General features: G+C 41.6%; 1 protein-coding gene across 5 annotated transcripts in view; it reads left to right on the forward strand.

Annotated features, from left to right (window-relative positions):
* The window catches only part of SRGAP2 (SLIT-ROBO Rho GTPase activating protein 2), a 209,356-nt gene that overhangs the window by 148,081 nt on the left and 45,743 nt on the right, over positions 1-15,532 (forward strand). For 3 of the 5 annotated variants that reach the window (XM_045014353.1, XM_045014357.1, XM_045014355.1), the window contains exons 8-11: positions 1,131-1,355; positions 3,690-3,791; positions 6,238-6,435; positions 14,352-14,436. In XM_045014353.1, coding sequence (XP_044870288.1) covers positions 1,131-1,355; positions 3,690-3,791; positions 6,238-6,435; positions 14,352-14,436 — 610 coding nt within the window. The remainder of the gene's footprint in view (positions 1-1,130; positions 1,356-3,689; positions 3,792-6,237; positions 6,436-14,351; positions 14,437-15,532) is intronic. The other 2 variants (XM_045014356.1, XM_045014358.1) reach the window with 1 other exon arrangement.

Consider the following 15,532-nt stretch of genomic DNA (forward strand, 5'->3'; position numbering starts at 1 on the left):
TTTAATCTCACTTGCAGTTCCTGAAAGATGGACATTTCTCTAGCTCTATTTATTAGATATCTGTAAAATTCAGGCTTTCTGATCAAGTAATGAAAAGAGCTTCTCTTCCTTATGAAATATTAGGAGTTGGCTGTGGAAGCTGGGTGCAGATGAGGCTGCCTGATTGGCTTTCAGTGATGTCATGCTAATGTTAGTAATATCCAATAAATGCTTGACTATGACCTTTTTACCTGAAGGTTTTTGTTCACTTTATCTCACTCTAGCAATGAAACCATCCCAGCCATGCGTTTTGAGGGGCACTGTTGCCCTTCTAGCATGGCAGAAGTCATTTGGCCTTTGTCTCATAGTTACGTAGGGTAAGCTGTGACGGCCAGAAATGCGACAAATTGGTCCTCTGAGCCAGGTGGCATTTAGATGTGTTAATACCCTCTTGTTTGCCCAGATACTGATTGAGCAGTTAAATGCAAAATTTGGACATCCTCTATCTATGAAAACTGGGCTTCCTGGTACTTTTAGGAATGCCTCTGTGGAAAGCATATTAAAATGATCCCCTGAAAGTAGTATTTGTAATGTGAGTCCTGATCAGTTGTCTGGATGCTCAACTGACACCAGCTTATCGCTCCTCCAAGATCAATGTGAAAAATAGTGCTCAGTAGGTTTAACATACTTGCACAGAGTGCCCTTTGTCCAAGGATTTCAGAGTGCTTCCAATAGCAGACAATTGCCTCTGTGAACTAGATAAGGGATATATAGGAATCCACTGATCAAATCCTCCATTTCTTGGGTGAAATGTGGTAGGCTTTTAACAACACACAGCAACACTCCAGCACAATTTAGGACTGTCAATGAGGACTAATGTATCCAGTTGAAACTGTAGGGGGATGTTAGGGAGGCAGTTTGTAATACCAGAGTTGGAATTTGACTGTGTAAGCCCTCCTCTTACACAATGGATCATGGGATCTCTGAGAACAGGTGGTCGAGCACTGCTTTGCTTTGGGTGTGAGATGACCGTGTCCATTATAAAGAGTACCACCTAGTACCCATGATTTGCTATCTGCTACGCTTGTCCTTACCCAGGGACCATTTAGTTTTAACCTTTTTATTCACATAGCCTGGTGTCTGTTTTCCAGCAGTGCTGTGACCTGGGATACCATGCCAGCCTCAACAGAGCTCTCAGGACGTTCCTGTCTGCGGAGCTGAACCTGGAACAGTCTAAGCATGAGGGCCTGGATGCCATTGAGAATGCAGTGGAGAACTTGGATGCCAACAGTGACAAGCAGCGCCTCATGGAGATGTACAACAACGTCTTCTGCCCGCCCATGAAGTTTGAGTTTCAGCCCCACATGGGTGACATGGTCAGTTTATCTCCCTCTGCTCCAGCTCTGTAAACATGCACAGAAATCTCCATCCCATTGAATTACATTGAAAGATTAGATCTGTAGTAAAACAAAACTTTCCTGCTGGTTGGGGCTCAGGGGCGTGTACTCTGGGTCACTGGGCTGGAGTTCAAGTGTGGAAGAATGGCCTTGAGACTGTATTGTTAGAGGACAGTGTTGGCTAGGTAGGTCAGTGACAAGGACTGCAACCTTTCTGTGGAGTCCGGTATATAGGTGGGAGGGAAAACTGCTACGCAGGATGAGATGGGGGACAATGCAACTTCCATAAGCAGCTTCTTCAGCTATCCATACACTGCACTTATGGCAGCCTCCTCAAAAAGGCCGCCTGTTTGATTCCCACCTGGGAGTTGAGGGGGAGGCCTTGGAAAAGGGACACAGTAGGCAAATATAAGCCGTGGCATGGATTTCTGTAGACTGCAATTGACTCATTTTGTGTAAGAAACCAACTGAAGAGGAAAGCAGCCAAATAGCTGTGACCCTAAAGATGGAGAAACACCATTGTTCCCTTCCCATCCATGCATCTTCTACCTATCCAGACTTTGTAAAATTTATCAAGCATACCAAGGAGACTGCTGAGACGAGGGACTCTCAAATTAGAAGACTGAAGTAACATCTGAAGGATTTAATCATCCCATAGTGAGCCCAGCTCTGCTTCTGCAGCCACATTGCCCTCAGCTGTTTGCACAGACACATCACTGGCACTTTCCAGTTGCATAGGTTTGTGGAGGGTGCAACAAGAGATGGCAGAGAAATCAACTTGAAATATCAACTTGATCACTTTCTCTCCCCTCTGACAGCTCATTCCTAAAACTGAATTGCAGAGCTCTTGCTTGCTTACACTCCAGTGGAAGAATATTGTACCCTTATATATAGCCCCTTTTTGTTAGAGGAGCTAATTTGAAGAAAATCTAAGCTGCAGAAAGAAGCCAGTATTCAGTCATTAACCTTTGCTACCTAAACTGATTCCTAGAGCCCTGCCACTGCCTGAAGAAAAATAGAAAAACAAGCAATTTAATATGCAGTTTTATGAGGCATTTGATTGTGTAGTCCTGGAGCACAAATGGTTTGTGGTGCTTCACACATTTTATGGTGATACAAAGCAGTTGAAGGATTTTCATTTTTGGCAATGAAAATGTATTGCTTTGACAGCTTTATCCATTGTGTCTGCGTATTTGGGACCCAAACTGAAGCCAGCTCACAAATCTAAATGGCATTTGCATGCAGTGTAATGACTTAGGTCAGTTGGCTTGATGTCTGGATTATCCTAGAGAACATGAGGAAAGGCTAGAGAGATGCTTCCTGATGGCCAGTGTGCTCTTTCATTCCTAGACATACAGACACAGGGTAAGGCTGGCTGTCTTCCTTCTTCAATGATGGAATGGAGGGCAGGGAACATGTGAAAACCCTGAGTTGGAAAGTGGCCTTTTTATTCTATACTCATACACAGATTAGTGTCCCTAGGATAGTAAAAAGGACTGCTCCCACCCAGCCAACTCTGTTTCTAGTCCCACATATTAACCCCCCCCCCACCCCCCGATATCCCTAGTCATGAGACTTGATGGTGTCCTGCTGACTTGATGTGTTATGTCTGTAGGAAGGATAGTATAGGTTTCCTAGGATTGTTGGGGTGGTTCTTGTATGTATGAAATTTACTTTGGTTGGCAACTTGAGCCTTAACAGATTGTAGCTTTCTGCCATGATATCAGCAGTTTATTCTTACCAAAGCGCATGGCTGTGAAACGTGAGCATTCTCACCAGTACTGAGAGATCCCAGTGTTTAGTATGTAAAAAGGTGCTTGCCTGGCTGTCACATAGCAAACAGGTATAATCCTTCCTGTAGCCATGGGAAATACTAGATGCCCCAAGTGGACAAGCCAAAAGCCTGCTTTTTCCCTTCACAAAGTACTTGACTTGTTAGACCAAATTCTTCCCTGCCATAAGCTGACATAGATCCCATTGAAGTGTCTGGGCTCTGTTCAGCCTGTGGTCTCTAGTGCAAGTCAGATGTTTCAGGATTAGCTCATTGACAGTGACTCTTGTTTCTCTTACTCAATTCTTCCTTGTCTTTTTTTTTTCTCTCTCTCCTATTTTGTTTGACTTTAGGGGCAGGGGATTGTAATTCAGTAAAACATGGGGCTTAGTTTTGATTTGTTTTGGCTTAAATTCAGAGACTTCTCAAGCACTAAAACTCACTATTGTTGGACTGTTTGTTTAATACCGTAACACAATAATTATGATTTTCTTGGGTATTGAATGTACTGTGGCTCTATAAAGGGGGCTTCTTTTTTGCAGGTGTCACAACTGTGTGCCCAGCAGCCAGTCCAGAGTGAGTTGGTGCAGAGATGCCAGCAGCTGCAGTCTAGATTATCTACGCTCAAGATTGAAAACGAAGAGGTGAGCTAAAAAACCGCTTGCAGCATTTGCAATATTAGAATCTTCTCACAGCCCAGGGACAAGGGAGTACCCCATTTCAGTAAGCCTGTTTGCACTGACCTGTGTAGGAAGATGTGGAAGGAGGGCAGCCGAGGGCTTCAGTGTCTTAGTCTGTATCCCTGGCTTTCCTTCCCAGCAGCTTCGCATGGGGCACAAATTTTGAAGACAAATCCAGTGTTTATCCTTTTTCCCAATCTGAATTGCTAGGCGTGGCCACGTCTCAGGAAGCCACACCTGAATAGCAAAGGATCAATGATCTATCTTGTTTTAAAAATAATAAACCTCAGGCAAGTCCTAATTTTTGTTTCACTTGAGTGTTTAGCTCTCATGTAAACAATAGACTCTGATTTAAAACAGTTCTTTCTTGTCATGGTTTATAAAACAAATCTATACTACAAATGTATCCGTTACAGCTACTGTTCAACATGTTTCTTTGTATTCAGCCTAGTTTTTACTAATATTTGCTGGCAGGTACTGGAATATTTCTCCCATGTGAAACAAATGAGATGCTAGTCTATATTGGAGAATGTCTTAGCTCTTTTCTACAAATACCAGAAGCATTTGCTGCTGTTGTTGTTTTTTGAAGTCTCAATCTCTTGTTTACTTGTCTGGCCACAAGTCTTTACAAATGTGTTTAAAAGCTGGTATCTAGATTAAAAAAAAAAACAAATAAGATTGCACATCTCTACCTATGCATTAGTGGTTTTTTAATTTGTATTTTAAGGTTGCAATCTAAACAATAAGATACTAGAGAATAAAGTGATTACATGGCAGTTAGATTTTTGTGTGTAATATTGATACTATACTCTTAATAAGGAAAAAAATGATGGTACTTGAAATATCTGTGTTCAGTTGTTTAAAAAAACCTAGAAACTATAATCAGGTATTACTCTCTGATATTCAAGTCCATCTCCTGTTCCATTTGGGCATAGATGGCGCAGGGCGGCCAGGAATTAAGTAATGGTACTAAGCTGATTTAGGGTTCAGTGCTTGTGATCAATAAGTCGCTATCAGATTCTCTAAGTGAAGTATACCTTTTCTCCTTCCATTGTCTGCTATTTCAGACAGACACTTAAATGCCAGCAGATGGGAAATGGGTTTGTATGAAAAAACTGGAGGCAGAGTGAGATTCTTTCAGTCCTTACTGTGGGGTGTTTGCGGTGAATTGGTTAAATTGGTTGTGCCTGTGTAGAAGGGCAGGTTTTGGTACCTCTTGTAAATAGCAAATCGGCTCTTGCCAAGTTGGGTGGCTACACATTTGGCACCTACTCCTTCACTGCCTGATGTCTGTTCGTTGACTGTGCACAGATGTAGATGACCGTGCAAAGTGCAAGGCAGGGGAGAAACGAACAGTGGTTTTTTTTTTGAAGATAAAGTGAATCTCTTTTGAAAAGGAGATGGAGGGAAATCAGCCTTTGGATCATATCGGCACAGTGAGGCACTCCCCCTCTTCTGTGCTGCCTGTTTCCCTCCCCTCCTAACCCTAAGCATTCATCCCATCAAGGTCTAGTATCTTTCTCAGTCTCTTTGACCTGAAAGGATTACATGGATGGCATTGCATGGGGAGCCCCTCAGAATATCCAATGCATACCTCCAGCCCCCCTGTAATTTATCATCCTGTTTGTGCGGTCCCTTTATAGGCCCCAAGCAAGGAAGACACTTTCAGTAAAAGACGTGGCAAATTACAAGGAGGTCTTACTTTAGTGCAGTGTTTTTTTTGTTTTGAAGCCCAATAGATTTAGTGACATGAATAAAATGATTCTGAGCCTTCCACCTTTCCTGCAACACTTTTCTTTGCTATATGGGCAGATTCCCCTATTTCCCCCGCACCAGGGCACTGGAATAAAACTTTCCTTACTGCAGGGTTTGTACAGCATACAGCAGAGGTTGGCAACCTTTCAGAAGTGGTGTGCCAAGTCTTCATTTATTCACTCTAATGTAAGGTTTCACGTGCCAGTAATACATTTTAACATCTTGAGACGGTCTCTTTCTATGTCTATAATATATAACTAAACTATTGCTGTATGTAAAGTAAATAAGGTTTTTTAAATGTTTAAGCAGCTTTATTTAAAATTAAATTAAAATGCAGAGCCCCCAGACCAGTGGCCAGGACCTGGGCAGTGTGAGTACCACTGAAAATCAGCTCGCATGCCACCTTAGGCACTCGTGCCATAGGTTGCCTACCCCTGGCATACAGCAATGTAGATTTATTTTGCTGCTAGCTGGTTGTTTACTTGGACTGTGCTCTGTTAATTAGCAGAGCTTGTACTGTGGTTACGGCCCATAGGACTCAAAGGAAGTCATATTAATAAAATGTTCTGGGACACTGATCCCCTGTTTTTCACCTGCTGATTCTCATCTTTATTTATTTTTTTAATTTAACTCCTCTTTGTCCTTGCTGAGGCAGGTTAAGAAAACTATGGAAGCCACGCTGCAGACTATCCAAGACATAGTCACAATTGAGGACTTTGATGTCTCTGACTGCTTCCAGTACAGCAACTCCATGGAATCTGTCAAATCCACAGTCTCTGAAACTTTCATGAGCAAGCCAAGCATTGCCAAGAGACGGGCCAATCAGCAAGAGACTGAGCAGTTCTACTTCACGGTAAGGGATTTGACTTGCAAGGTGTTCACAATGACAAGAAGCTCTCAGGAACATTTGAGATACTGCATTCATTGCCCCCTTATAGACACCCATGACTGTATTCTTGTTCTCTTGAGTTTTCCTGTTTAATCTCCAGGGACAATTTTAATTTTTATAGGAAGCCATTTGAATCCACTTCTTAGTAATGTTGGATAGCTCTTCCTAAAACTAGGAGATCTGCTTATTACCAGGTTTACTCTTCACACAGGAAATTAAAATGGAACAGAGAGAGCCCCGGGTTAGTCTTGGTTTGAAAGAATTTAAAGGGACAGTATTTTAATAATTTTTTAATTTTGATAACACATGCTTAATGAGTTTAGCTATACTTTGCCTTCCCCCAGTAGGTAAACACTGACAACTTTGATTTGCTTTGTTGCTAATGCAGAAAATGCCACTGTGGCTCAGTTGTTACTCTTTTCTCAACCCCGGCATCATACTATAGGCTCCAGTCCAGTTGCAGCATGTGGACAGAGAGCACCCAATGGAGGCCCATGAGGTCATGTCAACTCTGCATAGGTGCAGCGAGTGGCCTGCATGCTGCAGTTGCAGGATCAGGGCATTAGATCCATAATCAGGACCTTGCACTGTTCCTGACAAAATGATCTGCTGTAGATCCATGAGAGAGGAAAATTAGTGTGTTTCTGGTTTATTCTTGCTGCAGCCAGAGCTGGGTTTGTTTTTTAAAAAACAAATTATGAAATTTTGTGTTTAGATTTTTTTTGTTTGTTTAAAAAAGACATACAAGTACTTTATCTATTGAATAGAATTTTTAGAATTTGGATTGTAATATGGCCAGGTGAGTAAAATCTGCTCTCTCTCATCTGCCTACAGTAGAGCTGAAAGGACAGAGCTTAAAATTGGGAAGGGAATTTACCCAAGTGAGCGCACAGATTTGGTCTTGAGGGAAAATGTAGGTCACTCAAAGTAAAACTTCCAAGTTTCTTCTAGATTTACTACCTTTCAGACCAGCATGTATTTTTTCCCTTTAGTTGTGATCACTTAAGTTGAGCTGCTGCATCATTTAATATTTCCAAAATATATTCTTCCAAAAAGCAGATGAAAACCAAACCTGTAAAATTCATTACTCTGACCTCTTTTGAGAGCCTACTGCTATATCTAAAGCTTTCCTATTCCCCTTACAAGAATGGTGTTGCTTATTAAAATTGTGAAGTTCTGTGCAAATTACATTGGTTGACAGGATGGTTTTTGTCAGGTCTTGTCTAATAGTAAACTCTCTGATAAACTATCATCCCTTAGACAAGCACTCCAAATGCTTAAAAATAATGCATTAAATGTAAAAGTATACTTCTAAGGTGAAACTGTCAGTTAGCAAAAAGTGGGCAGGTGAATTGATACAATTAAGAAGCAATTGACTAGCCTGCTTGTGATTATGGAACTAGAAAAAGGATATCTTAAATTGAATTTCAGGTATTCCCTCTAGAGAGAGCAGATGCTGTATGTGTAAATATGCACGTGCTCATAGTTAGTTTACTGTGATTTTTATCTATGCACGGTACTTTTCCATTTCGTAATGTTAATATCCTGCTCCCATGCAGCCAGTCCCAGAAGGATTGTAGGGCTGTCTCCAAGAAATGAAGGTGCTATTTATCATGTCATATGCAACCGTGATAAAATAACTGGGAACTGAATGAGGCTGATGTATGAAGGACCCTGTTAAACAGTCAAAGCAGATACTTTATTGATTTTTTTTATTGGACAGACTTATAAATATCCTTAAGAATTCCAGACTTTGAATCTGTAAAGATCGGTTGTTTCCTCATGCATAGAAATGAGCTGATAAGCATTAAAGAGAACTAGGACAAAGCCATGGTAAATGCAGTATTGTTAGGAGAGCGAGAACACCAAAATACACGGACCTTTTAAGGTACAGAACAGACCTGTGTAAAGGAAAGACACTATCTCCTCTCATTTCATATACTTCTGTATTGCAGATCAAATGTGATGCATATACAAACACATGCACCGTGTGTGTGTGTGCGCATGCGCATATACAAACACATGCACAATGCTCACTGGAAGATAACAAGAAACAACTTTAATAAGCATCAACATAATCCTTGGTTCCAAATCAGTATTTACATACCATGCTGTTTGCTTTTGAACTTTTCAGCATTCATATACTGTGGTGGTAAGTTCAATATGTAAGAGGGATTGCGTTCAGAAAACAAGTTTAAATGTAATAGTCTGCGAAGGATATGAAGGAAGGAGAATGACTCAGTTTTCCCATCTGTAAAATGGGGATTAATTTTGGCTTTATAGTTAATTATAGTAGTTTTAAAAATAATATTAAGTAACACTACAGTGCTTGCTCTCTTCAAAAGCAGCAAAGAATCCTGTGGCACCTTATAGACTAACAGACGTTTTGGAGCATGAGTTTTCGTGGGTGAATACCCACTTCATCGGATGCAAGTACTTGCATCTGACAAAGTGGGTATTCACCCACGAAAGCTCATGCTCCAAAACGTCTGTTAGTCTATAAGGTGCCACAGGATTCTTTGCTGCTTTTACAGATCCAGGCTAACACGGCTACCCCTATGATACTTGCTCTCTTCAAAGTGCTTTACAAAAATGAATTAATAAAATTTGACAAAACTCATGACATGAGTAAGTGTTTCTAATTTAATCAATAATTAATTTTACAGAAATATCATGCTGCTTCTCTCAATGTACACTTTCTCTTTTAATCACTGCCATTAGCACAGTGGTGTGATGATCTGATTTACTCGTTGCATTCTGGGAACATTGCTAATTGTGCTGATTGCATCCATGTTGATGTTTTTAAAAAAAATAAAGCTGCTCTGCCCAGATTTGAGATGGAGCCAAGGATAAGGGACATGACAGAAACAATTTCCATGTAGTCTCGAAAGCATAACTGTCTGCCTTGGAAGCAAAGCAGGAAGATGTACTCTAGTTTACACTTTGCTCTATTATGCATTCCACCTGACAGCTGCTTCCTGCTGGAAAAATTTAAACAAGCTCAGGGTGGGGGAGGGTATTAAAGGTGCGTGGATGTGGGGAAGACAGCCATTGCAATGCATACACCGTCACTAGTTAACAGACCCTCCTTTCTGAGGTCTTTGCAATATGGAAATTGTATTGTGACTGCCGTCTTTCTTTGTCCTCTTGCGTCTGATTGTACTTAGATTAAATCCAGGCCAGAAATTAAATCATGTGGAGTTCACGCATACTTTTGTGGTGTTTGTTTTTGCTGTTTGAAACAGAATGCTCCTGGATCTTCATAATTCATCAAGAAAAACCTGCAGGTTTGATTTTAAATGGACATCTTTTTTATTTGTGTGCTCCTGGAAGGTGGCAGGCTCCAGAAGGTTGGATTTAGTGTAATATGAAGAGGATATGAAATACCAGTAATCAGTAGGAACCATTGTTTTCTTTGTAGCAGCAATAGGAGAACTCTGCACTGGGCACAGTGTTCCTAATGTAACTCACAGACACACCTCACAGCCTCAGAGACGCATAATGTATTTCTCTGGAACCCTAAGTGTTCGATAAGCTCTATATACAGGAATCTCTTTTCTTGCCTCTGAAATGCAGCCACTTCTGAAATAAAACAAGGCAGTTCAGAGTGACACCATGCAAATTTAGGGTAGTATGTGACATTCATCACTTCCTATCCTAAATAGTGAGGTAGGGGTGTGTGTGTGTCATATTTCAAGGGGGAATTTTCAGGTAGCATTGCTCAAATTCTGCTTTAGCCAGGAGGCTGGAGCTAAACCCCACCTCCTTTACTCATAAGTTACTTTAATGACCTCAACTGGCCAGGAGAAAAGTTTTTGTTTCCTTCATGAGATGGCACCTCCAGTGTTGCATATGGAGCACCCTGTGTTCTACCGAAATATCATCAAGTGCAGGCCACCTTCAGCTCCGCTTTGATTGCATGCCTTAGGTAGTATGGCTATTTTTAAAGCAGTTCTTTCAGATTGTGGCCTGTCTGCCTTTTCCGCAGCATGGGGCACGGGTCACTTGAGGTTTAAGCTAGTGTAGATTCTTTGTAACCTGAAGTCTTTAAATCATCATTCGAGGACTTCAGTAACTCAGCCAGAGGTTATGGGTCTATTACGAGAGTGGGTGTGGCCAGCAATGAGAACTAGGACAAAGCCATGGTGGATGCAGTACTGTTAGAGGAGAGAGAGAAACAAAATACATAGGTGTTTTAAGGTACAGAACAGACCCATGTAAAGGAAGTACACCTTTCTCCTCTCATTTCATACACTTCTGTATTGCAGATATGTGGGGCATATGTACATAGGTCTCTTCTGGCCTTAAAATCTGAGTGTCTGTGTGCAGCTCCTCAGGAGCAAGGATTCGTGGTCAAATGGGATCCAGAAGGGCAATCTTGTACCTCATTATCAAATGGTTATTTGTTTTAATGGGATCTTGACTGATAGCAGGAAGTAAACCATTGACCTATTACCAGTCCTGCAACAAAAGGTTTCTCTAATCACTGCACAACCTAGCCCAGTAATGCTTTGGCATCTTGTTCTTCCACATCTCCGTGAGGTGCACTGACTTTACAGACAGACTGAATCTTCATTTTGATCTTCAATTTCTCATTATTTTAAAACACTTTTTTTCAAGATCTGCTGATGTCTCATGGGAGATTTCTTAAAATCCATTCATTACAGAGGACTTTATATTGTTGATGACTTCCCTTTGACCACAGTGTTCTGTGTGGTGTGTGTGTGTGTGTGTTTGGTAACTGGGGATACTCTCATGCAAACAGTGTTTGTCTATTAGAAAGTCATGAACTTGTACTGCTGATTTAATGATGTGTTGGGTAATATCATAATTAGCTGGTATGAAGAGTGCTGATACCAGATGTTTAAGAGCCTGCTGTCAAGTAAGGAATAAGCAGAAGACCAGATAGAATTTCAGAGAAACACAGATCCTATTTTCGTGCAAATAACCATCCGTGTGGCCTATCCATATCAGTATTTAATATCCCTAGCTGAATAATAAATAGGATAAAGAGACGAAAATTGCGTGTTAAAGCAGAATTGTGTCTAATGAGGATATTTATCAATTTTGCCATTAGAAGTCAGTGATTCTTTAATACTATCTGTACCTCCCTACAAATGGCATCCTTTTATATTCTTCGTCAATATGCAAAGAGATGCAGCCAAGAAATACAGTAATGCAATTCCATCAAGGTGGTTCATAAACCATGAGACAGTAACTGAAGCATTTTGTAACAAGAACAAAGATGAAACTTCATTACATGCTTTAGTTTTGTATTATGGAATTAAAACGTGTATTTGATTTGTTGGTTTTTCTTTTGTGTTCCATAGGCCAAAAAAATTGTACACATTTCCAATGTTCTGCCTAACTAGAAGGAATAGAACTGTCACTTCAGCTGTGGGGGAACGGATGGCTCAGTGAATTGGTAGTGGGGAAGAACATATCACAGCTATGCCACTGATTTGTTTTCTCATCCAGAATGGTGGTAGTTTAAAATCTGTAGAGCTTGGGTGCTTTCGTTTCAGCTCCTAGTGGACATGCTAACACCCTACACAATGGATTAGCCCTCTTGTTGGTTCTCTAAGCCTAGAGGCCAAGAAGCGAAGGGGTCATGGAGACTGAATGGCCCTTACACCTAGAGATGGTCCCTACCTAAGGGGAATGGTATCTTCACAGGCCATTGTGAGCAAACGTTGACTTGCTGTTGTCCTTTGCGTACTTGGTCATGAAAAAATAAGAGTTCAGTACATAGGGCTGCTAATCCGGTATCTCTTCGCAGAACAAAACATAGTTGTTTTTTTTAAACTGTGGGGTAAGGGGAGGGGGAAGCAAACTAGTAATCCTGGTGGAAATTTTTGAATTCACTCTATTTTTTCAAATATACAACTTGTTTCCATGCTGTAAGTTGAAATGTAAAAAGCCTCTGACTCCCTCCTCCCCATCTCACCACAACAATAACTAATAATATAAAAATAAAACCAATAAACTATACATTGGACAAAGGAAAACACGTGCATTTGGTTTTTGGCCTGAATAACAATGAAAATCCAGTTTCTCTTGGGCGTTCATTATAATGTCAGAAGGTGCCAGGCTATAGTGAATGCAGAAGTAAAACAAGAATGAAATAGTCTTACTCTGTCTATACTTCAGAAAGAAGTTTAGGTCTCTGGGGAAGCAAGTTTATTTGTGGATCTTTAAACTTTTGATTTACCCATTGTTGGCCACATCTTGCAATGTTTTGCACCTATTGAGCTCTCCTTGATTTCAGAATCAGACTTATCTCCCATCCCAACTCCCTGGAGCATGAAATGCAATATAATTTGGCCGTTTTGCATGAGGTACGCAGAGACAAAGCCGCAACCTGGTTGTCTGTCAAAACTTGAGTGAAATTGTCTAGATCTGAATAGATGGATGCGACTCTTTTAACCTAAATTATTAGAATGCAAGAAGCAGCCTATGGTTGGAATAGATTTGGACAGATTCTGGGAGGAAATATCCAGTCAGCACTAAACTTTGGTACAAGGTTCTTTTGAAGGTTCTGAAATGTTTGGTTAACTTTAATTTTTAATTTATTTTTTCTACTGACTTCGATGCTTCCTGCTTTCATCCAGGATCAAAGCTGTTGATGTACCAGCCCGCAACAAAGCCATAAATGCTGCGAATCTCCCAAGAGACTTAGTTTTGATGAAATTCCTACTCTGGTTGTTCAGACTCAGGAGCAGCATCCTGATTTTTGGCCACTAATTAAAACCCAAATGCCAGTCTTCTTTGTGACTGACTTGTCTCTAGAAACTAACAGTCAGCAGCCCCACAACTTGGTGCTTCTGTGCTCCTAAGTAGTTTTATTTTCCCTTGATACTGTCTACGTATCCTGTTCCATGATTCTTCTCACCCTTTAAGTATATTTATAGCGTGCCCATTGTTATGACCCACACAAGATCAACAGCACTTAAAATAGCACTTTAAATTAAAAGACCCTTTGTATTTCAAGGAGCTTAGTCTAAATTTGACACTACAAAGCTAGAGTGAAAGACAGTGGATAGAAATGAGGTAAGATGGGGACAAGAGTTGGAATAATTCATCATAGGATATTGTCTTCACTTGAGCTCGCTTTCTATTGGTTCCATTTTTGAAATGTTGTAGTGTATTATATGACAAAGTTGTGTTCGTCACTAATATTTGAGCAAAAGATTATAAATGCTTAACCTCTTCCAACTGTAAACTTGACACTGATTTTCTTTACTGCACTCTGTACACTTGCAGCATGTTAGCAATGAAGAAAAATGTATTGTCCTCCAGAATAAGTAATGAAACAGTTTATAAATCTCTTCTGAAGAGCTGGGAAAACCTGTCCACCTCAAGAGAAACAAATAGAGATTGGTCTGTGATATTTTAGCTTGAGATGAGCAGAGCAAATGTCATCTTTGTTGGGTTTTTTCCTTTCCTTATTGTGTATCCAGAATAGCGGCAGATGCAGTATCTGACGAGTAAAGTGGGGGTGAGAGGGGTTAAGTGAGAGAATAAGCACAGTAGCAGCCTTTTAGTTTGTTAAAACAGATTGTTCATTCAGTTGTTGGTGACGTGATGGAAGTGCATTTCTGCCCCTCTCTCTCTGTCTGGAGAGCAGGGTGTAAGACGGCCACTTAAATGTCTCAGACATGCCAAGCATTCAGCTGCGAGTCAGTCCATATCTAGATTGGTCAAGAGAAATGAGATGGCAGATTGCTAGGGTATGGGCTGAGACTCCGATATACGTCCATCTCGCTATAGAGTTGAGTAACTATAGTTCACAACTGTATGCAGAGTCCAGCAGACCAAAGGTTGTCATCTGAGAAATAAACACCCCTTGATGGTCTTGCTTTTCTCTTTCACCCCAACAGAAAATGAAGGAGTACCTGGAAGGCAGGAACCTGATCACTAAGCTCCAGGCCAAGCATGACCTTCTTCAGAAGACACTGGGAGAAAGTGAGTCTGGGACCCGCTTGTTGCTGCATTAGACAGTCATCTGTAGTTATTAAATTAGTCAGCTGACTGAGCGTAACTGTCCTAGATTACCAATGCTAAGTGGACATATTCATGTTTTATGAATTTATTTTTCCAGCTTGCTTGGTGCAGCACTATGAGTGCTTGAGTAATTGTGAAAGGCAAATGCAAATATTTAATGAGGTGCTAATGTGCCTCATCTGTTTGTTTAAATGAAGCATGTGCCCACTCAGGCCCCCCCCCCTCTGTTAATAATCTGAATAGAGGTAAACCTTGTGATTTACTGCTGATCTTAGAAGCATTGCCTCATTAGGGTGGTAGAAAGGTTTGTTTGCATGGTAGATGAGCTGCTTTTCACTTCTGTAGGTTCAATCCAAACCAGGCTAATGCAGAGCATGACCTTTATTCGGGGAAATAGACATTTCAGAGCAGACAGAATGTGTTGCCCCTGCATCTACTTGGCACAAAGCAGCAGTCAAGATTGAATGTTCCCACCACTGCTGGCCAAACACACACCTCAAGCAATGCATCCATGTCTGCATGCAAACCTCCCCCACCAGCATTTGCAGAGAGGATGGATTGGCAGTCTCAATATCTAGTGCAAGGGTAGGCAACCTATGGCGCAGGGCCGGCTTTAGGCCAATTCAACCAATTCCCCTGAATCGGGCCCTGCCCCTAAGAGGGCCCCGCACCCAAGCCCCAGTACGGCATACGGGCAAGAGCCGGTGTGCTGTACCGGGCTGGCCCGGCTTCCCCAGGGGGCAATTTAAAGGGCCTGGGGCTCCCAGCAGGGGCTGGAGCCCCAGGCCCTTTAAATTGCCACCGGAGCCCCCCTGCTGGAGCCCTGGGGCAGGGCTGCGGGGCTCTGGGGGCTATTTAAAAAGTCCAGGGCTCCCTGCTGCTTCTACTGCCCCAGCCCTTTAAATAGCTGCTGGAGCCCCGCTGCTTCCTGGGCCCTTTAAATAGCCGCGGGAGCTCTGGGGTAGCGGGAGGGCTCCAGCTGCCCCTGCCGCCCTGGTCCTTTAAATAGCTGCAGGAGCCGCTTCCCCAGGGCTCCCGCAGCTATTTACAGGGCCGG

Source organism: Mauremys mutica, chromosome 4, assembly GCF_020497125.1.
Source record: "Mauremys mutica isolate MM-2020 ecotype Southern chromosome 4, ASM2049712v1, whole genome shotgun sequence".
Lineage (NCBI taxonomy): Eukaryota > Metazoa > Chordata > Testudines > Geoemydidae > Mauremys > Mauremys mutica.